This window comes from Alligator sinensis, unplaced genomic scaffold (genome assembly GCF_000455745.1).
Source record: "Alligator sinensis unplaced genomic scaffold, ASM45574v1 scaffold388_2, whole genome shotgun sequence".
Classification (NCBI taxonomy): Eukaryota; Metazoa; Chordata; order Crocodylia; family Alligatoridae; genus Alligator; species Alligator sinensis.
Genome location: NW_005842102.1, coordinates 319,118 through 342,759, shown reverse-complemented (window position 1 = coordinate 342,759; position 23,642 = coordinate 319,118). Strand labels below are relative to the sequence as shown.

General features: G+C 43.2%; 1 protein-coding gene across 6 annotated transcripts; it reads right to left on the bottom strand.

The window, feature by feature from the left end:
* Nucleotides 1-455: 455 nt before the first annotated feature.
* ODF2 (outer dense fiber of sperm tails 2) lies at nucleotides 456-22,247 on the bottom strand. 6 transcript variants are annotated; one of them, XM_006024317.3, is made up of 20 exons: nucleotides 22,050-22,187; nucleotides 20,114-20,228; nucleotides 18,234-18,359; nucleotides 17,386-17,556; nucleotides 15,735-15,901; nucleotides 14,429-14,558; nucleotides 13,936-14,067; nucleotides 12,940-13,014; nucleotides 11,643-11,714; nucleotides 10,655-10,771; nucleotides 9,246-9,431; nucleotides 8,420-8,529; nucleotides 7,744-7,879; nucleotides 6,825-6,935; nucleotides 6,024-6,128; nucleotides 5,212-5,370; nucleotides 4,235-4,335; nucleotides 3,642-3,804; nucleotides 2,819-2,944; nucleotides 1,702-1,875 (listed from the first exon to the last, which is right to left on the bottom strand). In XM_006024317.3, exons 2-20 carry the CDS (start codon nucleotides 20,219-20,221, stop codon nucleotides 1,702-1,704), a joined length of 2,469 nt encoding a protein of 822 aa, XP_006024379.1. In that variant the 5' UTR covers nucleotides 20,222-20,228; nucleotides 22,050-22,187. The 6 variants fall into 6 exon arrangements, with proteins under 6 accessions (XP_025060786.1, XP_006024379.1, XP_006024378.1 ...); XM_006024316.3 differs by having other exon boundaries at nucleotides 20,114-20,279; nucleotides 22,050-22,135; XM_006024315.3 differs by having other exon boundaries at nucleotides 20,114-20,264; nucleotides 22,050-22,135.
* Between the last annotated feature and the right edge of the window lie 1,395 nt (nucleotides 22,248-23,642).

Genomic DNA, 23,642 nt, shown 5'->3' with positions numbered 1-23,642 from the left:
AGGGCTGTAGGACAGGCAGCCAGGGGCAGATAAATATTCATTTTCTAAATTTTTTAGGGGCCCTGTGGGCTGGATAGAATGGCGTGGTAGGCTGCATCAGGCTCGTGGGCCACATTTTGGCCACCCCATTCTAGGTGTTTTTGAAGAAAGCAGTAGAGTTTACTTTAAAAAAAAAGCCCCCCCGGGGGGGAATTGTCTCAACTGACTTCAGCAGAACATTCCAATATGCTCATGAAGGCAAGACTCACCCCAAAAGGGCTTCAGAAAGTACTGTAGTAAGCAACAAAGATGGCCAGTAGACAAATCCTGGGTCATATTTCTGATCATCTTTACAATATGAATAACATTTAAAATCTATAATGTTCAGAACTTCAGCTGTGTAACAAAAGGAAAAAAGAGTAAGAGACAATACACAAAATGAAGCACAGAAGTCACACACACAATTTTCTTAAGTTTAATAGTTTTATCATAGCACCTTTTTTATTTTTTTTTAAGTTATGCATTAAAAATGGAACTCTCAAATACTGATTTAAAAATGCTTACCGCAAATATTCCATTGATGACTGCACCTCATATAAATAGATTACAAAAAATATAAAAACAGCAACACATTTTGGGATAAAATTATTATGGAACAAGAATTATTTACTTTTTTTTTTTTTTTTTTTAAGAACAGCTGCTTCTCCGCATATTCCAGAGCAAACCTTGTTTCAGCAATGTGCAAGTTGGCTTAGAGGATAAAATCAAATGTCTCAGACTCTCATCAACCAATTTAGGACCCAAGCCTGCATTTCATACGTGCTCAGAACTCCCAATGTGTTCAAACTGGGGCAATTCCTCAAGGCCCATTAAAGTTAATAAGACTCATCCCACTGACTTCAAATGGCTTTGGCGCAGTCTCTGGGATGGGAATGCAGGATCAGGCAATCAGGGTAGGTAGAGTGGAAGCATTAATACACACAAACACACACATCAAGCTTAAGATACAGGATGAGAACAAGTTCGTGAATCAAGGCAAGACATCTTAAAGTAGTTTCATTGTTTCCCCAGTATAAAATTGCTTATATAAAAAACACAAACACACAGCCATGTAGATAACCAGGAGAAAATCCACTTGAAGTATGGATCCCAGGCACTTAATGATCACTTTATTGGGTTCACATTTCTACTGGTGGCATTATCTCCTGATATCTCATTGTTCAATTTTATCAGCACAGGATGTGAGAATTAAAAACAAAAAACATGATCTCCACATAAGAAAACAATTTCAGATAGAAAGAGTGGAAAGGAAGGAATGGGGCCCTTGGAAAAAACTTTAAAAAGTATCCAAACATGACAAGCAGAAAAGCTGGCCAGAATAGATACAAGACATGCAAACACTTGGATAGAAATTTAACAGACTAAAAAAAATTAAATAATAAAAAGTGTTCCCCTCCTCATGCTTCATGTTTTGGGGCATGGCTTCTGAGGTAATAATCTCCACTTTTGAAAACTATTATGGATGCCCCTACCTCACCTTCCTGGCATATGACACTTCAGCTCAATCTCACCCAAGCAACGAGATGATGACGACGACCGACAATGATGATGACACCTCCCTATAAAGACACTGAAATCCCAGCAACTTTTCTAGAAGAGATATGGCTTTGAAATAGGGCTCCTTCTGCAGCTTTCAATAGCAAAGGGGCAGGGAGGAAACTCTTATGGAGGGGATCGAGAACGGATAGGGGAGCTCAGTAAGGCACTTTCCCCAAAGACGTTGGCATAAGAGGATTTGAGGAACTGGACGTAGTTCTGCATGCTGCGGTTAGTGCTTTCGGACTGCTCCAGGCGATCCTTTAAGTCTTGCAGACGGCTTTCATGCCGGCGCTCTGCCTGCATGAAGAGGCACAAGACAGAGATGAAGGACAGAGACTTGTTCCTATCGTGTTCATTTTAAGCTTAGTTCTTGCAATCATCTGGATTTCTGGGAAGTATTAACAGCTTGCAACAGACACCATAAGGCATTACAAACAAACAAACAAACAAACAAACCCCAAAAACCAACCCCCTATTGTTCATTTACTCAATTCTAATTTCAGTAACCAACCTGTGACCAATCCACCAGACTGCAGGCAATCGGAATTTGAAGTTCTAACATTCCCACAGATTAACAGTTTGGAAAAAGCCTCTAAACCCTTCTCCATGAAGGAACACAGGAAGCATCACCTGCCATAGGCCAGTTCCAGAACCGAAGTCAAACGTGACAAAAAACTGGGAGACTGCACAAGACATCCCTTTCAACAGAGAGATCCTCTTTCTTGAAAGAACATATTTCTAGGCCCCCCTCACACATTTAACACCAGCTTGTTTGTAGTAATTCCCAAATCACCAGTAAATAAGCAAAAAAGAGAACCCAACCCTGTACGTTTGATTTAGATCAGAGACGGGCAATTATTTCGGACTGAGGGCCGCTTGCTGAGTTTTGGCAAGCCATCGAGGGCCGCATGACAGGCAGCCAGGGGCAGATGATTATTAATTTTCTTAATTTTTTAGGGGCCCTGTGGGCCAGAGATGAATGGCCTGGTGGGCCACACCCAGCCTGCAGGCTGCATTTTGCCCACCCCTGATTTAAACAGTCTGCACCTTGAGGAAGAAACCACGTTCCTTCATGTTTCACACACCACCATGCATGCCAATTGTGTTTAATCTCCACCCCAGAGACAGATTCACAGCAACGAAGTTACTGTGCACTTCTTTTCAGCAAAATTATGGGATTTCACACTCCTACCATAAAAAAAGATGCTGCTAATGTATCATTCCCCCTTCAAAAACTCACATCATCTTTGCTCCGACGCAACTGATTCAAATCAGTTTTTGTCCTGCTCAGCTGGGTCTCCAAATCCAACATCTTGGACTGGGCTGTCCTCTCTCTTGATGCTGCTCGCTCCCTTGTTTGTTCTACCTACAAGTATTAGCAAGCCAATGACACATTTATTTTGGCAAGCAGGACGTCTGTACAAGTTGGTTTTCTCCTCAGAGGCCCAAGAGGACCAAACAAATTCTTATCTGCCAGAGTCACTAACAGGAAGCAGTGACAGAAGTCTGGCATTTTCCCTTTTGTTTTTGTCTTCTAGAGACAAGGGCCCAGATTTCAAGTGCTCAGGCCAATGGTTCACAAGCTCCTCAGATTCAAGGCACCCCTTGAGAAATACCAGCTCTTCGTTTTCACTCATTTTTTAACCAGAGATAAAAGAGTAGATGAATTCTTCTGTTACAAAGAACTCAGGAAGACCACAACAGGTCAGAATGTTTTTGACGCTATGGATTCCTGTGTGAAAATTCTGGGCTCATCGCATGAATCACATTTACACACCCAACAGTGCTAACAGTGTATTCTGCAGCACCCTTGAATGGGTCTCAAGGCACCACAGGGTGCCACAGCACCATGGCTGAAAAATCACTAGCTTAAGCATTTAATTCCCATTGTCATCAACAGCATTTTTGCTTTCTACTGGTAATAAAGCAACAGGAAGTATAATTAGGAAACTGATGATGGACTGATGGGGAAACAGCTTTCAACAGTGGTAGCATGCAGAACTTGCCTGGTATAGGAGGAGAGCAGCCATGAAAAGTTTATTAAAACACAAGAAGTTACTAACTTGTCTCTTGGCGTCTTCAAGAGCCATCTCCAGCTGGCGTGCCAAGGAGCTGCACTCTCGTGTTTTCTCCTCCAGTCGCAGTTGAGACTGATGGATAGACTCCTCTCTTTTTGCTATGACTTGAAGAAATTCTATATTCTGTGCACTTGTTGTCTCTAGTTTCCTGGGTTCAGACAGGAAAGTAAAGAACTGTATTCATTTTTTAACACATTTTTTTTCAGCATGACTGTCTGTCAGGTAACCAGCTGCTCAGAAACCAAATTATTCTACATCTTTCTCTATAGGTTTGAGATCCTGACCTTGCAAGAGAATTCTACATTTACTTCTCACCCCAAAGAATTTCAAGGCAGAACGGCATGTAGGGACATACTAAGAACATTCATGGATCTGTCCTTGCCACAACTTCATCAATAAAAAGATTATCAGAAACACTAAGATACAGCAAGCTAAGAATGACTATGGCAGATCATAGTAGTGGCTGATTTGACTAATCTACCATCTAATTCAGGTTTCCTGTCTCCTAATTGTCAGTGACAGATGCTTTTGAGAGATGAGGCAGGCAGAGCCAGCATATCAGCCATGTGTTTTCTAACCTCTCCAGCTCCTCCACCTTCAGGATCAGCTGTTTGTTCTCTTCCTGGGCCGACTGGTACTTCTCCCTTGTCATATCCATTTTGTCTCCTTGGAGTTCAATCTAAAATGACAAAAGAGACCTTGTGTAGGAGATCACACCCCCAAGAGCAGCCACAAAAATTAGGTGCTGCTCTCAGGCATGAGGTAATGCACAGGCATAAACATTCAATTTATGGTTCTGGAGCCCTGAAGGGAATTGAGAAAAACAGTATGAGAAGCAAAGAAGTTCACTCCAATTTCTGGTTTCTCCAGCTATGTTTAGACGTCATGAAATATTTCTTCCACATCACACGCGACTGGCCAGGTAACACAAAGTGCTTGCTAGCAGAGCAGCCACCTGTAAGCACAGCGACGCATGCAGATTAGAAACAGCCTAATGTGCAAGCCCAAGCCCATTAAGAACTCAGAACATTAAATATTGAGAAAGTTGCATAGGATTACTGAAGCAAAGCGTGCCACCCTGCAGAGACAGTTCACAGCCCCCTTTGGCCTGACTGCAGAAGTTCTGGCTCTCTGTACCATTATGCCATCTGCACATTCCCTATGGGAAAAGGGAGCAGGGGACAAGAAAAGGTAAAGGCACTGAAGAGTTAGTGAGTGGACAACTAAGTGAGAAAGGCAGCTAGGACGTTGGAGGAAACAGAAGCACTTGTAGGCACATATGAATGCTGCCCATGCTGCTCTTCAAGACCCAACAGAAGTTCTACACTAAATAGTTCAAAAGCTCTGATATAGCAAGGACTACTCCCAGCCAGATTATCTTCCTAGACAAAGGCATGTCACACATCTTTATTTTGCAGTGCACACGTTTTAATGATTTCAAAAAGAGACAAGAACAGAGACAAAGTCTGAACCTTCTTGTGACTAGAAACTCATCTTGGATCTCGACTCATCTTGAATCTCGACTTGAAGGTCGTCCTTTTTGCCAGTCCCTTACCCGCTGACGAAGATCCGTAATCATGGCAGACAAATCCATGTTCTTTTTCTCGTAACTTTGGAGTTGAATCTGACATTCTGCCAACTTCGTCTCTGTTATCTTCAGGATATCGGGTAGCTTCTCCAGTTCAACAAGCTGGGTGTGGAACTGCTTATGAGCCTATGGCAGGGAGAGGAATAGAAGTGCAGAGTTGTCTGACACAGGCACACACTGGGCATTTTTTGGAGAAGCCCAGCTAACAAACTGAGACATCAGTGCCATTTCCCAGTAATAAGAGTACCTCAGATCCCTGGCCAATGATGAGAATCTAAGCCCTACAGAAGTGTCACCATAATGAAGGTGCCTCCTTCTATTCACCGAGGCATTCTTTTAGTTTTTGGGATTCCTTACTCCGTGTGAATGACTCAGAAAACCTGAGGCGCCTGAGAAGTACTAGAAGTACCAAGTACTTTTGAAGAAATGATTTCTATGATAGACAACGATGCTCAGGATACATACTGCAGAGTCCATTACTCTGAACACCACCCTCTCCAGGTAAGACCATGCCCTCTGGCAATGTACACTCCTCAGGCCAAAGCTACGTTAGATGACAAAGGCCCCTACAGTGACATTCAGAAAACTAAATTAATCTTTCATGATGAACAACTGATTTGTACATCCACTCACCCTTGATTTTGAAAGGGGGAGGAAAGGGAGGCACACCTATTTGGAGAACATGTATTTTTCCACCACACCTAAAGAGGGATGGAGCCCTGAGGGGGGTGCTATGTATCAATTTAACATCCCAAGTTATCTGTTAGAGGACTAATTACCATCTCAATCTCTCTATTCATTTCATCCTTTAGTGTCTTATTTTCTTTGTCACACAGTTCAAGTTTAGCAGTCACTTCATCAGCTTCCATTCGGGTCTTCAGCACCTGGACACAGAGATAATTAGCACGCATAACCACAGGGTTTTCAGGAATACAGTGCTATGAACTGGACCCAATTACAATTGCTAAAGATCCAATCTCAGGATTCTCATGAACCAAAAAACAGGTTCTATCCCAAGCTCTTCAGCTTCTTCCACTCTACTTTTTCAGAACTTCTCCCTCTCTGCTTTGCTTCCCTACCACGATAATACCACCATAAAAGGAGGCAAAGAACTAGCCCTATCACTTGGAAGGACTACAGAAGGTACAGTAAGGATTACACATTTTGCTTTTACATCCGTTTCCACTGAAAAACTGGGGGAGTAAAAATAATAATTCAGATTAATCCTAGACAGCTCCATGCATTGATCAAGATCTTCCCACAGTTTCTGCTCTGAGCATAGACAACAGGGCTATGCTGAGTAAGGCAACATTTTCAAATCCAGAGCATGACAATGGCAGTCTGCAACTTGCCATTTGAAAACAAAACAAAACATACAACAAAAACTATAAATAATTTACATAGATAGATATCAGGTCTTCATAACTGCAGTAGACTCAAAGCTGGAATGGGGCATCATTCAGCAGCAGGCAAAAAGAATTAAGGTATGAAAGAAAAAAAAAAACCAAAAACACATGACAGCAAGGAAAGAAAAAGGCATGCATGAAGGGAGGGGGAAGATGGAGGAGTGAATAAAATACCTGAGATTTATAGGTTTCAATCAGCCCTTCATAGTTCCTGAGAGACGTCTTGAGGTGCTGCACCTCCAGATGTGCTTGGTTCAGTTTTTCCTCCATTGGGAACATACTAGCCTGGAGCGAGAAGACATCTTTTCAAGAGGCAGTGCTTGGAGCAGGACAAATTGCTCTAATCCTAATCTCTAAGGGCAGAATCTACATGAACTAAAAGGATAAAGTTTTCTGCTGGCATATACTGGAAGGACTCCTTAACATCAGTGGAAATTCATTGCTTTCCCAACCATTCTACTCTGTTCTAAATTAAAATACTTTTAAATTAACTGCAGTCACTGGACTAGGGTCACGCTCTGTTTGGACTGAAACTTTTGGGGGAATACTCATGCCGATTACCTACTACACAAATGGATAGTTACCAGAGGAAACAGCAAGTGCCTGGAAAACAATGGCAGGAATCTTGCCATTCTGGAATGGCAAGTTCAAATCTCCAGCATTAGGAGATGTTGAAGGGGAAGAGTGGCAAATGCTTTGCTGGGATGGTTTACATAGGACGGATCTTGCTGTGGCCTAGAGGTGCAGACCAGATGACCTCAAGGTCCTTCCCAGCCCTACTGTTGCATGGTTCGAGGCTCATCTCTAATGTCACACAAAATAAGTGAAGGATGGAAAGGACTATTTGAACCCCTCTGCCCAACCTTTTCCTGATCCAATTTTACTCTACCACATCTGAGCCAAGGGATGAAAAAATGAATGGTAGATATAATCAATCCAGTTACATTCAGATGCAACTAGGTGTGACATCAATTGGGCCCAAAGGGGATAAATTCCTTTCTGTATCCAGAGGGGAAACAGCAATTCATGCTCATTTCTCCCATCTAATTCCAGGATCATTAGTGTTTCAGCTTCACAACAGGCAGATTCTGACCTTCAGCCTTTCATTCTCCATTTTGAATGATGTTGCCTCCGTGGCTTGTCGGTGCAGTTTCTCTACCAGAGCATCCCTGTCTTCCCGCATTTTGTCCTCAATGGTGCTCTGCTGCTCCAACAATTCTGTAATACGGCTGCCATGCAAAGGGCAAACTAACCATTAAAGGACACAGGGTTCACTCACTCACTCTACCCATTGGCTGGCTACAGAAATGTCAGTCTGGTTGTTTCAAAGGCAAACAGGCTAATACAATCTGTCTTTGGTTCCCCCCAGTTCATCTGTTACCCAAGGGAAAACTATATGCAATAATACTAATAACATTTTATATGCCCTTCTGCCCCCCAGAAGTCAGCATTAAGTCATGCTACTTTGCCTTTTCATTCAAGCATCTCAAAGTGACTTACATAAACAAGTGTGACTACTTTGTATATTTTACAGAACAGCTAGCAGGCACAGGAATTAAGCAATTCATGAATCAGTAAATTAAGGTGGCAGCCAGGAACAGGAATCTGGTCTTTTTTTGGCCTTCAAATCCTTGCTCAAGCCACTACAGATGCTGCGCCTTCAGCTTTCACACAAACAGTTTTATACCCCATCTTAAAGGCTTAACAAGAACATTTGTGAACTGTTCCTCAAACTCTGTCCTTGTTGGCTCCCTACACAGAGGTTTTACCTGTTCAGCATGACTATCTCCACCTCCAGGTCCGTTTTGTCCTTTACCACTTTGTTATAGCGACTCCTCCACGACTCCAAAGTGGACAGTGCCTCCGCAACGTAAGTGTCCTATCAAACAAGAATGAGGTGGGATGAGAGGAACACAATGGTCAGGTGGTCAGGGGGCAACACTGATACGCAGAGGGTGCACACCAGGGAGGGAGATGAGTGTGAACACCTCAGACTGTACTCGGGCTCATCTGCAATATTTGTATACCTTTCCTTTCATTTTCCTCATACCTTTCCTTTCCTGATCCTTACCAAATGTCATTTCTTCGACACCATAAGTATCAAGGGAAACACAGGCATCCTTTTTGAAGACTGAATCCAACATTTAGAAGAGCAAGGCAAAACTAAAACCCTGCAAGTGACTGTGGAATCCCAAATCTTGAAAGAAAACCCTTTTGTGCTTTTCAAGTATTTTTCATGTTATTTTGTTTTGTCTTACTCTTCCTTTTCTGCCTTTTTCTTTTTTCATATAGCCCTGCCAGCTCTAGTCTATTTTCCTTTACTCTGCAAAAGCAGAAGATGATCAGATTTGCTAATTTACTACATGATCTAAATTTAAACACATAAGAAGTGACAGTAAGTACTGACAGCAAAGAAATCTGGTTGTTCTAAAGCATAGTGCAAATGGACTGAGGCCATGGTACAAACATAAAACTCGTTAGATAAAAGAAGCCCCTCACCCTGGGGCTGGTATCAGAAGTCAACAATTTGCTTTTGCACATGCCCACACACACTCTCAAGGACGGATTCTTTCCTTCCTCCTCATGACCAACTACCTTTTCTGCTAGCTGGATGTTCAGTTGTTCAGCATATTCTTCACTGCGCTCTGCTCGCTCTTTCTGTGCACGTATGGCTTTCTTCAGGGCCTCTTTATCACGTTCTGCCTTCTGCTTCAGCTCTTTCAGTTGTTCCATGATATGTTCCACCTCCGCCTTATGCTGAGTTCCATTGCGCTCCAAGTTCTGGAAGTGGGGAGAAAAACACAAACCCCACAAAAAGGGCACATGGTATGTGGAATACCCTGCAGATCAACTCATCTCCCATCTGCAAATAGGGGGACACAAGTCATCAAGGAATATGGTCCAGCCTGGAGGTACTGTAATTCTACTTCAGTCAAACATTCCTACTCTAACACTGTGCACCTAATACTTCAAGTGATGAGATATAAAAAAGCTTGAAAACAGCTCACACTCATGCATAAGCAGAGGGGTAGGGAAGAGGAGGGGGAAAGGCTGTGACGCTGTACTTTCAATCCTAATGTATTACATTGCATTGCTATATGCATAAACAGCCTTCATGATTTTTCTCTCTCGTGGTGTTAGTACACACAAAGGGCAGAGATTTCATTTTCATTCTCAGTTAACAAGGGGAGCACCTCCTGGGAACGAATTCAGGCAGCACGTGCCAAGAATAACCAAAGGTGCAAGTTCATTGTTTGGTTCTGAATTTTCTTACTTTAAAAGGCAAAGGCCTGAATGCAAAACTGGTTTGGGTGAGTATCATTTCACCGCCCCTCTAGTCTGACTTTGGGGCCAATACTCTTTGCTATCGCCAGAAAGGTTTTGGAAGAACTCTTCTGCTTTGCAAGAGTACTCCTACTTCATGCAGTAACCTTCATTCCTAACAGCTGCTCAAGACATACCCAGTCTTCCAAACTTTCAGTTTTCCTAGGAAGACTTCCTTTTCCTCGATGTGCATCTCCCTTGGTTTATATCTACATATAACCTCATTGCTCAGCAAAATAAAAGCCTTTCCACCAGGTGTGTAAATTTATGGAAATGGTTACACAAGCAAGATAATCCTTCGTGGCAAGAGTTCTTTTTCCAGACAGCTAATAAAGACTTTTCCTTCTTTTCTAATTCTGTTTAAGCAAGAGTCATCTTTTTAAACATCCTTCAACCAGCTACTTCGTATTTCACTTAAAGAAACTTCTAATGAAAAAGTAGTCAACTTAAGCCTGTGATTTTACTTCACACTTGAGAAAACAGAGGTTTAGCTATTACCTAAAATTATGGAAGAAAATGTGTGTAGCAATGGTATAACTGTCACTAGTTGATGCGTCATTTACTGGATAAGCATAGCATAGAACAGACTATGGCAATCATGCTTACTCACCGAATTCAGATGATCAGTATAAAGCACAACTGGGGAATGGTGAAAAAAAACCAAGTCATGCCACACCTACCCGGATCTGGACAGCCAGACGGTTATTCTCAGCTTCTTTATTTCGCAGCTGTGCCTGTAAATGGCCTCTCATAGCTTCCATAGATTTGGATAGTTCACACGCTGTTTTCGCTTGGTCCTAAATAGAAAAGAGGACAGAGTTTCCTCACTCCTGTAAGCTATGGAAACAGACAGGGCATTTCCCACCATGCAACAGTTCAGGGCTCTGCTTTGCTAAACAGCTAAAACAGGAAATATTGGTAAGAATACTTAAGACATTCATTTTCTTGGCTGTGGGAACAGAGGCCAGCCACCTCAGTCAAGATAGGCCAGGTTAGCTAGTGGGTAACAACTCTGAACAGAAAGCAGGGGGGGAGGCCTGGAAACACAACTTACACAGGTTTGGCTTTGAGGAACACGAACAAATGTTAACACAAGAACAAAGTAGCCCTCAGGATCCCTAAGCCAAGTATTGTGCACTGAGATCCTGATGAAGGGTACCTTTTTCTGCTTCATTTCCACAAGCCGTTTTTTCTCCCTCTTATGCCCTTGCTTCCAGCTCTTTTTCCAGAACACATTCAGAATTCCTTCATCACCACATTTGACCACCATGCAAGAACTTTCTCTAGACCAAAATACCCTTTGCCGCCATTGCCCATTGTCTTCTCTACTTCCTAAAAAGCGGGGAGGACTGGACTTGAAAGTGGGGGAGGCAGGGCATAATGGGACCACAGGAGAAGGAAAACTGTTGGGGCCCAAAGGACCTACTCACTGCCCTGGAGTGGCATCCGTCATTCATGTGCATTGCCTAAAAGCTTTATGATGGGCACTTAATACAGTGAAAAACAAATCCAAAGTTGTGGGTGGGAATAAGGAAGATGTCTGTAAGGTTTCTTAAACAAGCAGGACCCACAATATCTTAAATTAATAGTTCCCTTAGATTCCAGACCCACAAAATTTTCTGTTCCAAGACTATCTGAGGAGGAGTTAGAAGAGAAAAGGGAAAATACCTTTTCTGCCTGAATCTGAATGATAAGAGCATCCACCTCCTTCTCTTTCTCCTGTAGCTTCATCTTAAGTTGCTGGAAAACAAGGGAAGGAGGAGGGGAAAAAAAGACACATTGATCACAAGAAACAAGAGGACTGTTGCCAACACAGTAAGGAAGGGAAATAATTGCATCCCTCTTCAAGTCTGAGCTACAGAACTCTATTTCCATCATCCCTGGTAGCAACACCAGCTTGCATTCCATAGACAGAAGAATCTAGTGGAAAGACAAGTGCTCAGTACATGTTTTCTATAATAAGGGAGGTGTCTAACAATGGCAATTAAGAAGTGGGGCTTTGTTTTGCTAGATGCTGACTAAGCCAGTGGTGTTCAACTTTTTGATGCTACAGGCTGAATGGTGTGGGACTGGTCCGCAGGCCAGATCAGGGCCCTGCCCCATCTCCACTCAGCCCCATACTGCAGAATTGGGTCCGGCAACACCTCCAGCTAACCCCAGTGTGCCCAGATTGGCCCCGAACCACCTCCACATGCCAATCTAGTATGCTACCTGACCCATGGGGCTTCCTAATGGTCCAGAAATCTGGCAGTAGGAGACTGGCAACTGCTGCAACCACTCCCCTACCACCAAATTTTTAGACTTGTGGGGACCTCTGCAAGCTGGATGGCATAGCTCCATGGACTGGATCTGGCTCATGGGCTGAGGAAGTTCTGCCCCAGACAGATCACTCTAAGCTTTGACTTCCCTGACGCAGATATTATTATCCCAATTCACCTAAAAGTCTGGCCACATTACCCTTGGTTGCCTTTAGAGGCAACCGGGTTACTTTGAGAATAAGAACTGAAGGACTAAATCCTAAATTGTTTCTTGAATTTTTAACATTTTGCACCAGCAGGGATCAGAATCAACAAAGTAGCTGGTGCTTTTCCTTGCCACATGAAGCAAAGATATTAAAAACTTAGAAACCCTAATTATTGTTCATCCGCTATAACTGTACTGTTGCTGTGTCAGAAACAAAGTTGTGTTTTACACATGGGTCTGAAGGATGCTGTTCAAAACTGAACACTGTACAACTTATGAAAGACAATTCACTCTAAAACATGGAGGGTTGTTAGCCCTCAAGCATCTCTAAACCCAGTGAGGGGCCAATGCAGTCTTCATCAGTTGAAAAGGTATCTTTATAGCACTTCTCACCACACCAAGCACCGTATTTTAAAAGAACAAACGTGCAGTCTTCAAAAGTGCTTGGATTCTGTAAAGCTCTACTTCTCCACTCTGTTCAAAGTTTTTTGGTCCGCATTACCGCTTTCTCTGCATCCGAGTCAGCCAGCCTCTTCAGCAGCACCCCTTGCTGTTCCAACAACTTCTGTGCATCTTTCTACAAATGAATCAACAAAGAAGCTTGTATGGAATCTGCCCCAAGAGAATCTGCCTTCTAAGACAAATCCAAGATCTACTTAGGGTCTTTAAGAAGGTTCTGGGAAAAATACCTACTTCCCAACACTAAAATCAACCCTGCTGAGAATCACTGCTACCTTTTTAGTGCTAGCCAACAATGTCATTTTCCTGCCCCCAGAATTTCCATCTTAGAAAGCCCTTATTCCTACCTCCTTTAACCTAGTCAAAGAGGTACTGAAGTGTACAATGATGATTAAAGTTCTTTAAAGGACACACATGGCATCAAACAGTTCCTTTAATGGAATTATGAGTGATGAGAAAACTGCCCTAGGACTGTTCAATTTGTACTGCTTTGTGCAAAGCCAAAATTCTCTAAGCGGTACTGCTCCTGCAGCTTGTCTAGCATCTACAGAGCCCTTAACATCTTGACACTACTGGTCAAACATTAGAGGCTGCACTGGAGATCTCTCACAGCACAGGTATAATTGCTTCACATGACAGACTGACTTGACTGTGCTGCCAGAAGCCCCAAGAGGAGACACTATTATAATAGTACATAACTAATAGTACATAACTATGTACTATAACAGTTCATTTCAGGCTGGGGAATGGTTCTATTATACCAATAAAAGCTGTGCTTTGCCAATACAGCTGAGTCTACATTAAAAGGGTTTGGTCACCCTTAGCATAACCAATAAAGCATTCCTAGTGCAGACACTTGCCTAAGCATCACAACATCCCTATGGGGAAGAGGTTACCCCTATTTTTCAGAGCAGAAAACCGAGGCAGGAGGAGGTAAAGAGGCCACAAAACACATCAGAAGCAAAGGGATGAGCAGAAGTCACTCCAACCTCTGGTCTCTGACCCCTAGACCCTTTCAGCACATACAGCCCCTGCTCACCTCCCGGTTGTGCTGCTCTCTAAGGAGCTCTCGAAGCGTCCGGTTGGTTTCTTCAAAAGTGCTCAGTTTCTGTAGCAGCAGTTCCTTTTGTCTCGTCAGTGTGTTAATATCCGAGCTAGTCATGTGCTTCTCCTAAGAAACAGGCACGGTTATGTTGTGCTGCAGCACAAATTCTAGTACATGGAAAGAAGGTACCAGAAGGACCATACAAAACACTTGAAGCACAGCAAAACAGCCTGATTGTGTGGCATTAGCAAAAAGGAAATCTGCAGGATGCTGGCTAGTGAACTCCCATATGTAAACTCGAGTGGCTTCAGCTCTCACCTAGCCTGGGTTTTAGATCATGGGACATGTGAGGTACTGTCAGACACATTAGCAAAGAAAAGCAAGGAGGCTTTTTTTGTTTAACCACCAAACCAGTGTTTCCGTAACAGCTACAACATAGGAACAGTGAAGCAACAGTGTGGCAAAGTGAACTAATGCCACTACGTACATTTTTGAGTCTCCCAATTGTGTCTTTCAGTGCATGAATCTGTTTGGCTGCTGCAGCTCCATCCATTTCTGTCTCGACTAACTTGGATAGCAAACACTCCTTCTCGTGCTGCAAGTGTCTCTTCTGCAGTCTGCAAAAACAATACAGCCATCAGAAGGAGAGCCCCGTGCAGCTAAGGATGGCAAAAAAAAAAAAAAAAAAAAAATTATCTGTACAGCTTAAAGAAAGCATTGTATTGGGATTTCCGCTCCAAGTGAAAATGAGTAAAACCCACTTAACAGAAGAGGAAAAGGTGGTTGCTACACAAATACTTAACATTCATTACTTTTAATTGCTGAAGGTAGGTTGGGATAGGAAACAATAGATCCTTTACAATCCTTTCACTCTTCAGAGAAATTAAAGTGGACAAATCTGTGGGTTATAGCAAAGCAACCCACATTCTAAGCCCTAAACCACAATACTATAATTTCTCCCCAGAAATGTGCCAGTCAGTGGTAACAGCCAAACAGAGAGGACATCAATACCCACAATTAAAAAAAAAAAAAAAACCTTCAAAGAGAAAAAGGAAGAGGGAAGTGGCTCATAAAAATCTTCCCAAGCTTTAGACACTGAAAGTTTCAGGTTTGGTTTTTTTTTTTACTTCAGCTTCAGGGACAGGGCGAGAGGTCACACCACCTAACATACATGTCTTGCCATTTTCCACTCAGCAAAATGCAGGGAGAACACAGTTTCTTGGAAGCAAGTACTATGTCAGCAATACAAGAGATCTTCTACTACCACAAGGAGATGCTAAGGTAAAAACTGGAGAAAAAGGACAGTGCTGCATTGTTAAACAGAAAGCAGGTAAGAAAACATAGGACTCAAAGAGACTCTTGAGCTGCTGAGCCCTGTCGTCAGCCACCACAGGAAACATCATGCATTCTACCCTTAAGCCCGTCTCCACCGTTTAGTCCACACAAGACAACCATATACCCTCTAGTTTCCACCCAAGTTTATTCATGTGTTCTTATGTCAACACGGCCCCTCAGCAAAAACAGCATCCTTTTGGATGTTCACTCCCCTGGTGTATTAACAGACACTAACCATATCTTCCCCCAGATAAGAGACTATGAAGTCAACTTATCTGAGGATGGGCAAGGAAGAATGGCAATTCTGCAGTGTCCCTGCAAAACTGCTAGCCAAAGTCCAACCAGGAAACATTATGTCTAAAAGGATACTCAGGACTGGAAAAGACCTCTGAGCCCCCTGCACTGCTCTGCAAATACTATTCTGTTGTGTGAGCACAAGGGATTTAAAGCTACTTTACACAGTAAGATCTTTCTCTTCCTTCATGCGCTCAATATTACGTCGGAGCAGTGTATTTTCATGTTCTGTCTCCACCAGCTCTTGCGTGACCTCATCTAGCTCTTCCTTCTGCTCCTCAAGGAGACGCTTTGTCACTAGCCTCTGTTCTTCCTGTTTCTGCACCTTTGCCTAAGGAAAGAATATTTATGCAGAGCTTCAAATAATATTTATGCAGGTGATTTTACAGAGGTATACTCAGTTCATATCTCTCCCCACCACACCAGCAATGCACAGCAGCTGTGAAACTGTCAGGTGGTGCTGCTACACTGTTGAAGAACATGAAAGGCTAGCTGTTGAAGATAATTAAGAAGGCTGACCATGAACTTAAGCTGTAATTTAGCCAGTGCTTCAGGCCTAATAATTTCACCCAGAAGAACAGACAGTAGAGGCCATTTGACTAACTGGAAGTTTAAAACTGGTAACATGAATGAGGTTGTGTGTTAAAACTGAACTGCTTAAATATACCCCAAATTCAGTCTGGTTACATCCCATACACGTTCTACCTTACTGCATTTGGCTTAGAGGACTGCTATTTCTTTAAACCAGATGACTGACTCAGTAGGATTTTTATAGCATTGATAAGTGTTTGTACTTATCTATGCTATAAAAACTCCTACGAGTTGATAGCTAAGAATCGACTCAACTAAAAGCCCTATATTTGTTCACACACTTTTCTTGAAATTATGTTGCTCTGTAACTGCAAAGGAACAGCAGTCTGGATCCTCTCCACTTAACATCAAGGTAAGCAGAAAGAAAGGGAAAGGTCCATACTGATAGGGACTCCTGGCACTCCTACAGATCTGTATGTTTTAAATTCTGCATTTGAATCTTAAGGGGGAGTTATTAAAATGTACTGGAGGACCATTTAGATTATACAAGAGAATGCAGTGTCACTGAAATGTGAAGTCTGGTTGTCAGCCAGGAAGAGCATAATTGTTAAACAAGAAAAATCCCTGAGAATGGGACAGTATTTTAAGATGACACTTTCACCTTTGGGGATGACAATACCTTATAGATTTGAGGCTCTGGTGGGACTGAAACTGAGGCAAAACATTAATCTGTGGCAAAAAATAGTATGCAATCCATAACAGACCTTATCGTTACTAAAATTCCTCCTTCAATCTGTAGCTGAGAAGTAACAACTGAACTTAATGAAAGCCACCTCGTTAGCAGATTTCTCTAGTGGAGTGATTTTCAACCAGAGGACTTCCTTTTAACCTTAGGCTGTCTAAGAGGCCTGCAAAAAATAACTATGATCATCCAAAAACTATGTGAATACCCACACTTACAATTCAGAAGTGTCCAAATCTCCATTCAAAATTTCTTAGGGGTCCACAAATGCAAAAAGTTGAAAACCCACTGCTTTAGTGCAAGAAGCCCAATAAGTAGTTCAGTCCTTCTCCACTCTATTTAGATTGGTCCCTGAAACCTAGGTATTAGATGGGCTGCACTTCTGCCCTTTCATCAGTTGCATTTTTCATGGGTTGCACTTCTGCCCTGTATTCCAGTCTCTACCTTCTTCTTACCGAGTTCCCTTCTCCTTCAGTCTTATTCTGCCTCATCTGCAAGCCCCTGCTGCAAACATCTCAGGGTCCTTAGCACGGGTCTCTCACCTCATTCTTAAGTGTCCCCACTACATTCATCAGGCTATCAATCCTCTTCTCATATTTGTTCATTTTGCCGTGGATGGCATCCTCCTCATCTGTGGAGAGGTCACTCAGACGCAGCACCGAGAGCAATTTTTCTGAGTCTGGAGGTGTTATTTCCAGGCGATGTGTTGGTCCCTGGTGAGGAAATGATAATGGAGAGCATTTTTAAAGGAGCACACAGCATTTTAACATCAATGCTTCCAAAACCAATATAGAGACTATGAAGCCTCTCTCAAAAAAGTCTAGAGAAGAAAAAACTACAGGAGTCCTACAAATGTCAAATCTCAAAGGCTAGTAATGCTGAAAAATAAGCCAGCCTTTATCCGCCAAAACAGCATGCACATGAATTAGTTTGATAGTCTAGTATGGATGGGGGAGTTAAAAAAAATTAGGAGATCAAGTTCCAAGTCAACAACAGATGGGAATACAAGCAACAGTTCATTCAGTCCCAATAGGAAAGGCAGCAAGACTCATTGCTTCCTAATAACCTCCCTGTACTCAATCCAAGGCAAGGCCTTTTAGATGACGGGAAATGAAAAAGAAAGGGGAATTTATTTGGCCTTGGAAGTTTAGGGGTTATCAAGAAATAAAGGGGCAGATGGCAATATACAAAATAGGCACAACGTGAGCTCCAAGGTCAGACTCTGTTTGTACAAATAAAATTCCAATAGCCAAGAATGATTAAAATGACTGCCAGGTGGCAGCAGAAATCTCAAACAGCTCCCTCCACCCTAAGGCTACTCCTTCCCTCTCCTAATCTCTGTTTAATGCTACAATCCATGTGCCTGAAAAGAAAGTCCTCTCAGCCATACCTCCCACTTGTAGGTGGACTCCCGGACAGATGTTTTGCCTGGGGGCATCCAGGGGACCTTAGTTTTCACCCGGACGCTTCGGCGCATGTTCACGGTATCCCCTTTCATTTTCTGTTTGTGTTTTTGCTGAAGAAGAAGAAAGAGAGAAAAAAAAAAAGAAGGTAATCCATGTAAGACTTTTTGTAATCAATTACACTTTTAATACTGAAAAAGTTAACAGATACATTCATACAATAATACCACAGAATGCTCCACATGGTACATCAGATCAGAGAGCAGTTGTTGACAGCTCGAAGTGAGGCAGTGCCAAGCACAAAAAATGGTTATTGCTTAGATCAGAGATCACATAGCCAGAATGAAAGCATTCTTGCTATTTGTCAGCCAGGGCTTTTATGACATCACTTGTAGCTCTGCTTTTATGATGCAAAGAGAGCCTTGGCTACAATATGAAAAAATGATCTGGTTGCTCTCTCTCACTTTGGGGGGTTAGCTTGCTTGAAAAATATTACAAAGCCTTGAGTGAAAACCTCCTCATTTCTCTCCTTTGGGCATGTTTTAAATTGTATTCAAGATGAGTGCTTTAAAATATAGCACCTTGGAGGCTGGACATAACTTGAAATGAATCAAACTGGGTCTGATGGCTGTAGCTCAGGGGCGGGCAAAATGCGGCCCGCGGGCCAGATGCGGCCTGCCAGGCCATTCTATCCAGCCCGTGGGGACCCTAAAAAATTTACAAAATATTTATCTGCCCCTGGCTGCTTGTCATGCAGCCCTCGATGGCTTGTCAAAACTCAGTAAGCGGCCCTCCGCCCAAAATAATTGCCTGCCCCTGCTGTAGCTGAATCAAGACATCTGAGCTACAGAAAGTGTTCCAAGGAGGAAGAGCACATGAAAGATGATCCAAGATCTTACACCAAACCTTAAATAACAACTACAGAGAAAACACGCAGCAAAAAGTCATCTTCAAGCATTAAGCCCTCTTCCAAATAAGGCTAGGGGAAAGCCTTGGAAGAGCCGAGGAGAAGATACTGCCCAAATACTATGTTAGGTACCAACACAAGCAAGTCAGTTGTATGCAAAAGTACTAACAGAGCCTCCTTGCCAATGCCTTGGAGACAAACTTTCACCAGATCAGAGAGAGCTGTCTGTGTGCCCAAAGATGGATTTGAATCTAGATTTTTTTTTAGTACCTTTCAATTAAACTGATCCAGGTGAAATTTTAAATTCTCTCTCCACCAGCCTTTTCATCAAGCAAAGAGATGGGCAGAGATCTGGCAAGTTTGTCAAAAAATTCAGTGCAAAAAAACCCCCAAAAAACTCAATTTTGCCAGAATTCCCATCCAGAAGCAGCGTACTACCCCAATGGCCAGGCCCATTTGATTCAGCATGGAAGTCTTCAGCAAAGAACGGTGATAGGCTACCTAACAGCTAAAGAGTGTGGGTGTTTTTCAAGCTCCTGGTTCTGCCACAATTGATTGGGGTGTTCAGTCATATACTTAACATCTCCTCACATCTGTAAAATAGATGGGTTCTCACCTGTCTCATGATGTGGGGAGAGAAGAGTTGAAGTTTAGATGTTTGTAAAACGTTTTAGAATGAGGGAAAAAGGCACCAAGGAGGAAAATGGGGTTATCATGCAACTATACCCTTACATATAACAATCACATAGAAATTGTATAAGGTCAGTCTATTTATAAGATTTCTTAAGCATTGCTTAAAATTCACAGTGAAATGAACGCAGCAAGTCTTATTTTTCTAATCTACTATCTATACATTCAGACATCAAGTGACAGAAACAGACCTTGAAAATTCTTGGTGCTTCTTGGGCCTTTCAATTTCCTGGCCAATAGCCCTAACAAACACCAACTGCACACTCCTACCTGGCTTTTTGCCGGTGTTGTTTTCTGACCCTTTTTTATATGGACATGGACAGGGGTGTTTTCATCCACATGAACGTGCAAAGGGGGAGATGAGGAGCGGTTCTTCATTGTTCTTCTTCAAACGGGAAAGGGCAATACAATGAAAGGAAACCTGTGAATAAGGAAACTGGAAATAACAACAATTCCTTGCACCCCAGACAAGCTGGACAACTGTCTCTAGTCACTTGTCAGACAGCTACAACTGCTGCAGTGGGTCAAGGTATGCAAGTCACAGTTTGAGCTTCCTTTCAGTGGCACCTACTGTTCTGGATTACATGCAGCCCTGGTGTAAGAATATGAAGAGTAACTCCACTGGTTTCTATTTAATGCATGGACAACCATGGCCATTCATTTGTACTGTGTGGTACAGATAGTGCAACAATAGAGTTGGATTGGTAGAGGATGTCTGCAAGAGTCAGTGGAGTTTGAAGTCTTAGAGCATGCTTACCAACTAGGGGTGCACCAATAGAGATTTTGGGAGCCGATACCAATAGCCAATTTTTAAGAGGCATATCAGCCAATACTGATCTGATTTCCAATACAGCTGCATGCAGCTGGTAAGTCTGCTGTGGTGAAGGGGGGAGGGAAGGGGTCTGGAAGGGTCAGATCAAGACTCCTGCAGTGAGGAAGGAGTAGGACCGGAGCAAACGCTGTCCAGCCAGGGTGGGGCAGGGAGCAGGATGGAGCCGCGGCTCATCTGGGGGTCACAGAGCAGGGGTTGCCACTGCTACATGCACCCCAGGAGGGCACGAGGTGGGGGGCATGTGCCCCAAGGTCTGCACAGGGTGCGGGTGGGGTGGGCTGCACTGCAACTGCAAGCTGGGGCAGTGCCAAGCTCTTCCTGGTGAGGGGGCTGGGCTGGACCAGGCTGCACTCAGGGCGGGTAGTAGCAGCATTGGGAGAGGGTTACAGGGGGAGCAGCAGCCCCCCCAAATTTGCTGTAGCCCCCCACCATAGCCCCCTCTCCCAGTGCCACCGTCCCGAGCACAGCCCCAACCCAACCCCCCGCCATGCACTAAGAGCCTGGTGCCACCCCCGGCCCCAACCCATAGTTGCAGCCCACCCCACCCGTGCCCCGTTCAGACCCAGGGGCAGATGCCCCCCTGCACCCTCCTCATGCCCTCCCAGGGTATGCACAGTGACAGAAGCTGCCACCATCCCCAGACAGGCCTCGGCTCTGTCCCATGCCCTGTCCCGCCCTGGCTGGGCAGCACTTGCCCAATCCCGTGCTCCCTCCCTCCTGCACCGCAGGGGCCTTGATCTGCACCCCCATTCCCCTTCCACCACACCAGACTTACCATCTGCACACAGCTCTCCAAGCTGCTGGGCTGCCCTCCTCACCGCCTACATGCTGTGCTGCAGCTGCACACATGCAAGGGCATTTCTGATACACTCAATTTTCTTTATATCAGTGCTGATCTGATATTGGACTGATATATCTGTGCGCCTCTACTACAAACCAACCACTCTGGTTAATACCACCACTTGATTTTTTGAGCAGAGAGTTCAGAACTAGCCTATTAATTTACCAACCTAAAGAATTTAGGGATATAAAGAAAAGCTCACTAAGTCCCTAATCCTGCAAACTTTAACATATGCACTTAACTTGAAGTCAATAGAACAATTCACAATTCATGACGTTAAGCACATAGGAAGTTTGCAGAATTACAGCTTCAGTTTGTCTCTTCAGACTTCTACTATAAAGTAAAGACACATTTCTGGATTAAATATGGATCCAACACAAAAGAGCAAGACATGGAAACACAGATTTAAATTAATTAACCTTTGTGGTAATTTCTTACTTTATAAAAGTGTGCCTTCAAAACCAAAGCAGTAGCACAAATAGTTCAAGTATGGCATAGAAGAGGTTTATATCCTCCCAGCCCAAATTACTTACAGTTACTATGAAGTTTTCAGCTCCTGGTGACACTTTTCTTTGTGTTGAGACTGAAATTATCTCGTTTTTGCTGGATGAGGGATACCTGACAGTAGATTTAGGAAGTGGGTTACTAACGGAAAAGTGTCTGATTAGAAGACAGCCCATAAGCCGAAGCACGTTAAAGCCATTATGTCTAAGCATCCTTCGAAAAACAAACAGCAAAATTTAAGAGATTAAAATAAACAGCATGATCTTCAGGAACAAGCCTCTAATATTAAGCTATGCTGTATGTGATTTACCCTACAATACAGAATAAGATTCCCAACTCTGGAGAGTGGATTTTTCCATCCCATTAAGCAAGTTACAGCCATACTTCCACAAACTGTTGTATGAAGTAATTGGTACAGGTTATGCTTTTTGGCTGTTACTGATGATTTTGGTGATGGTGATGATTTTGGTGATTAATACATTAATTTTGTATTACCATGTTCAGTAATTAGTTTGAAGCTCAAGACAAGGTCTGTCTTGACCATCTTATTACCCAAGTAGGTACATTTTGTTCATTTTCTTCATGTCATTAAGGAAAGCCTGGAATTCAATGACAAACTGAAGCAGACAGCTGTCAACTGAAGCAGTTTTGCAAAGCTAGAGACAAGGCAATTTAATTCTTCCTGTTTGGGCAGTAAGCGTAACTCATTAAGTTTAAGTTACTTGCTACAAAAAAAGTAGCAAATTTACCACTGAACCATCCACAAGGTACAATGCCTTTTGGGGGCACTGAATCAGATTTTTGTAGCACACTTATGCTAAGTGAGGTTGTTCTCTACATTTTTTCTAGCTAATTATTTGACTTGACAGTTGTTCTCAGAACTTGCATAACAACCTTCTGCCTCGTGGGGCTGACAGGCAACCGCTCCCTCCCCCCAGGCCTGTGTGTACGCACACACGCCCACACCTCCCCCAAACCAGAATCTTTTCAAGTATTTTTCAGTTTGTATTTTATTCAGCACAACGGAAGCCTAAAAGAATTTCACAGAAATAAAGTAAAACTCGGGGATAGTTGTTAACACAGCAGGCAAAAAACAGCGTTGGTCGTGCAACCTCTCTGTCCCATGCTGCCACTTGAAGCAAATCACTGTTACGAATATTTCAACTCTCCTTCTAACGAGGCTTCGGTTTTTCAGACTTAATCATGAGGTTGGTATTAAAAAAAGGGGAAGAAACATCTCGCCAAACAAGAGTCTCTCAGGGAGACAGAGGGGAGAAAAAAAAAAAAAGCAAACCCACAAAACAGGTTTGGCCAAATCAGAGGAAAACAGCAACTTTGCCAGGGTGAGAGGATTTCACGGGCTGCAAAAGGGGCCTCACAGCTTCACTTGGCGAGCAAGTGACCGCTGGGCTCCTCTGCTTTTCTTTTTTTTTTTTTTTTTTTTTTTTTGGGGGGGGGGGGGAAGGGAACCCCGTTAGGAGGCAAGAAGCCTTCGTGGGCTGGGGAGACCTTGGGGAGACTTTAGGAGGAGCAGAAAGGGAGCAGGGCGATGCAGCCCCGACTCGCACTCCCGCCGCAAGCCGCCTGCCCGGACATGCGAGCGCGGCCCGCGCCGCCCCGCT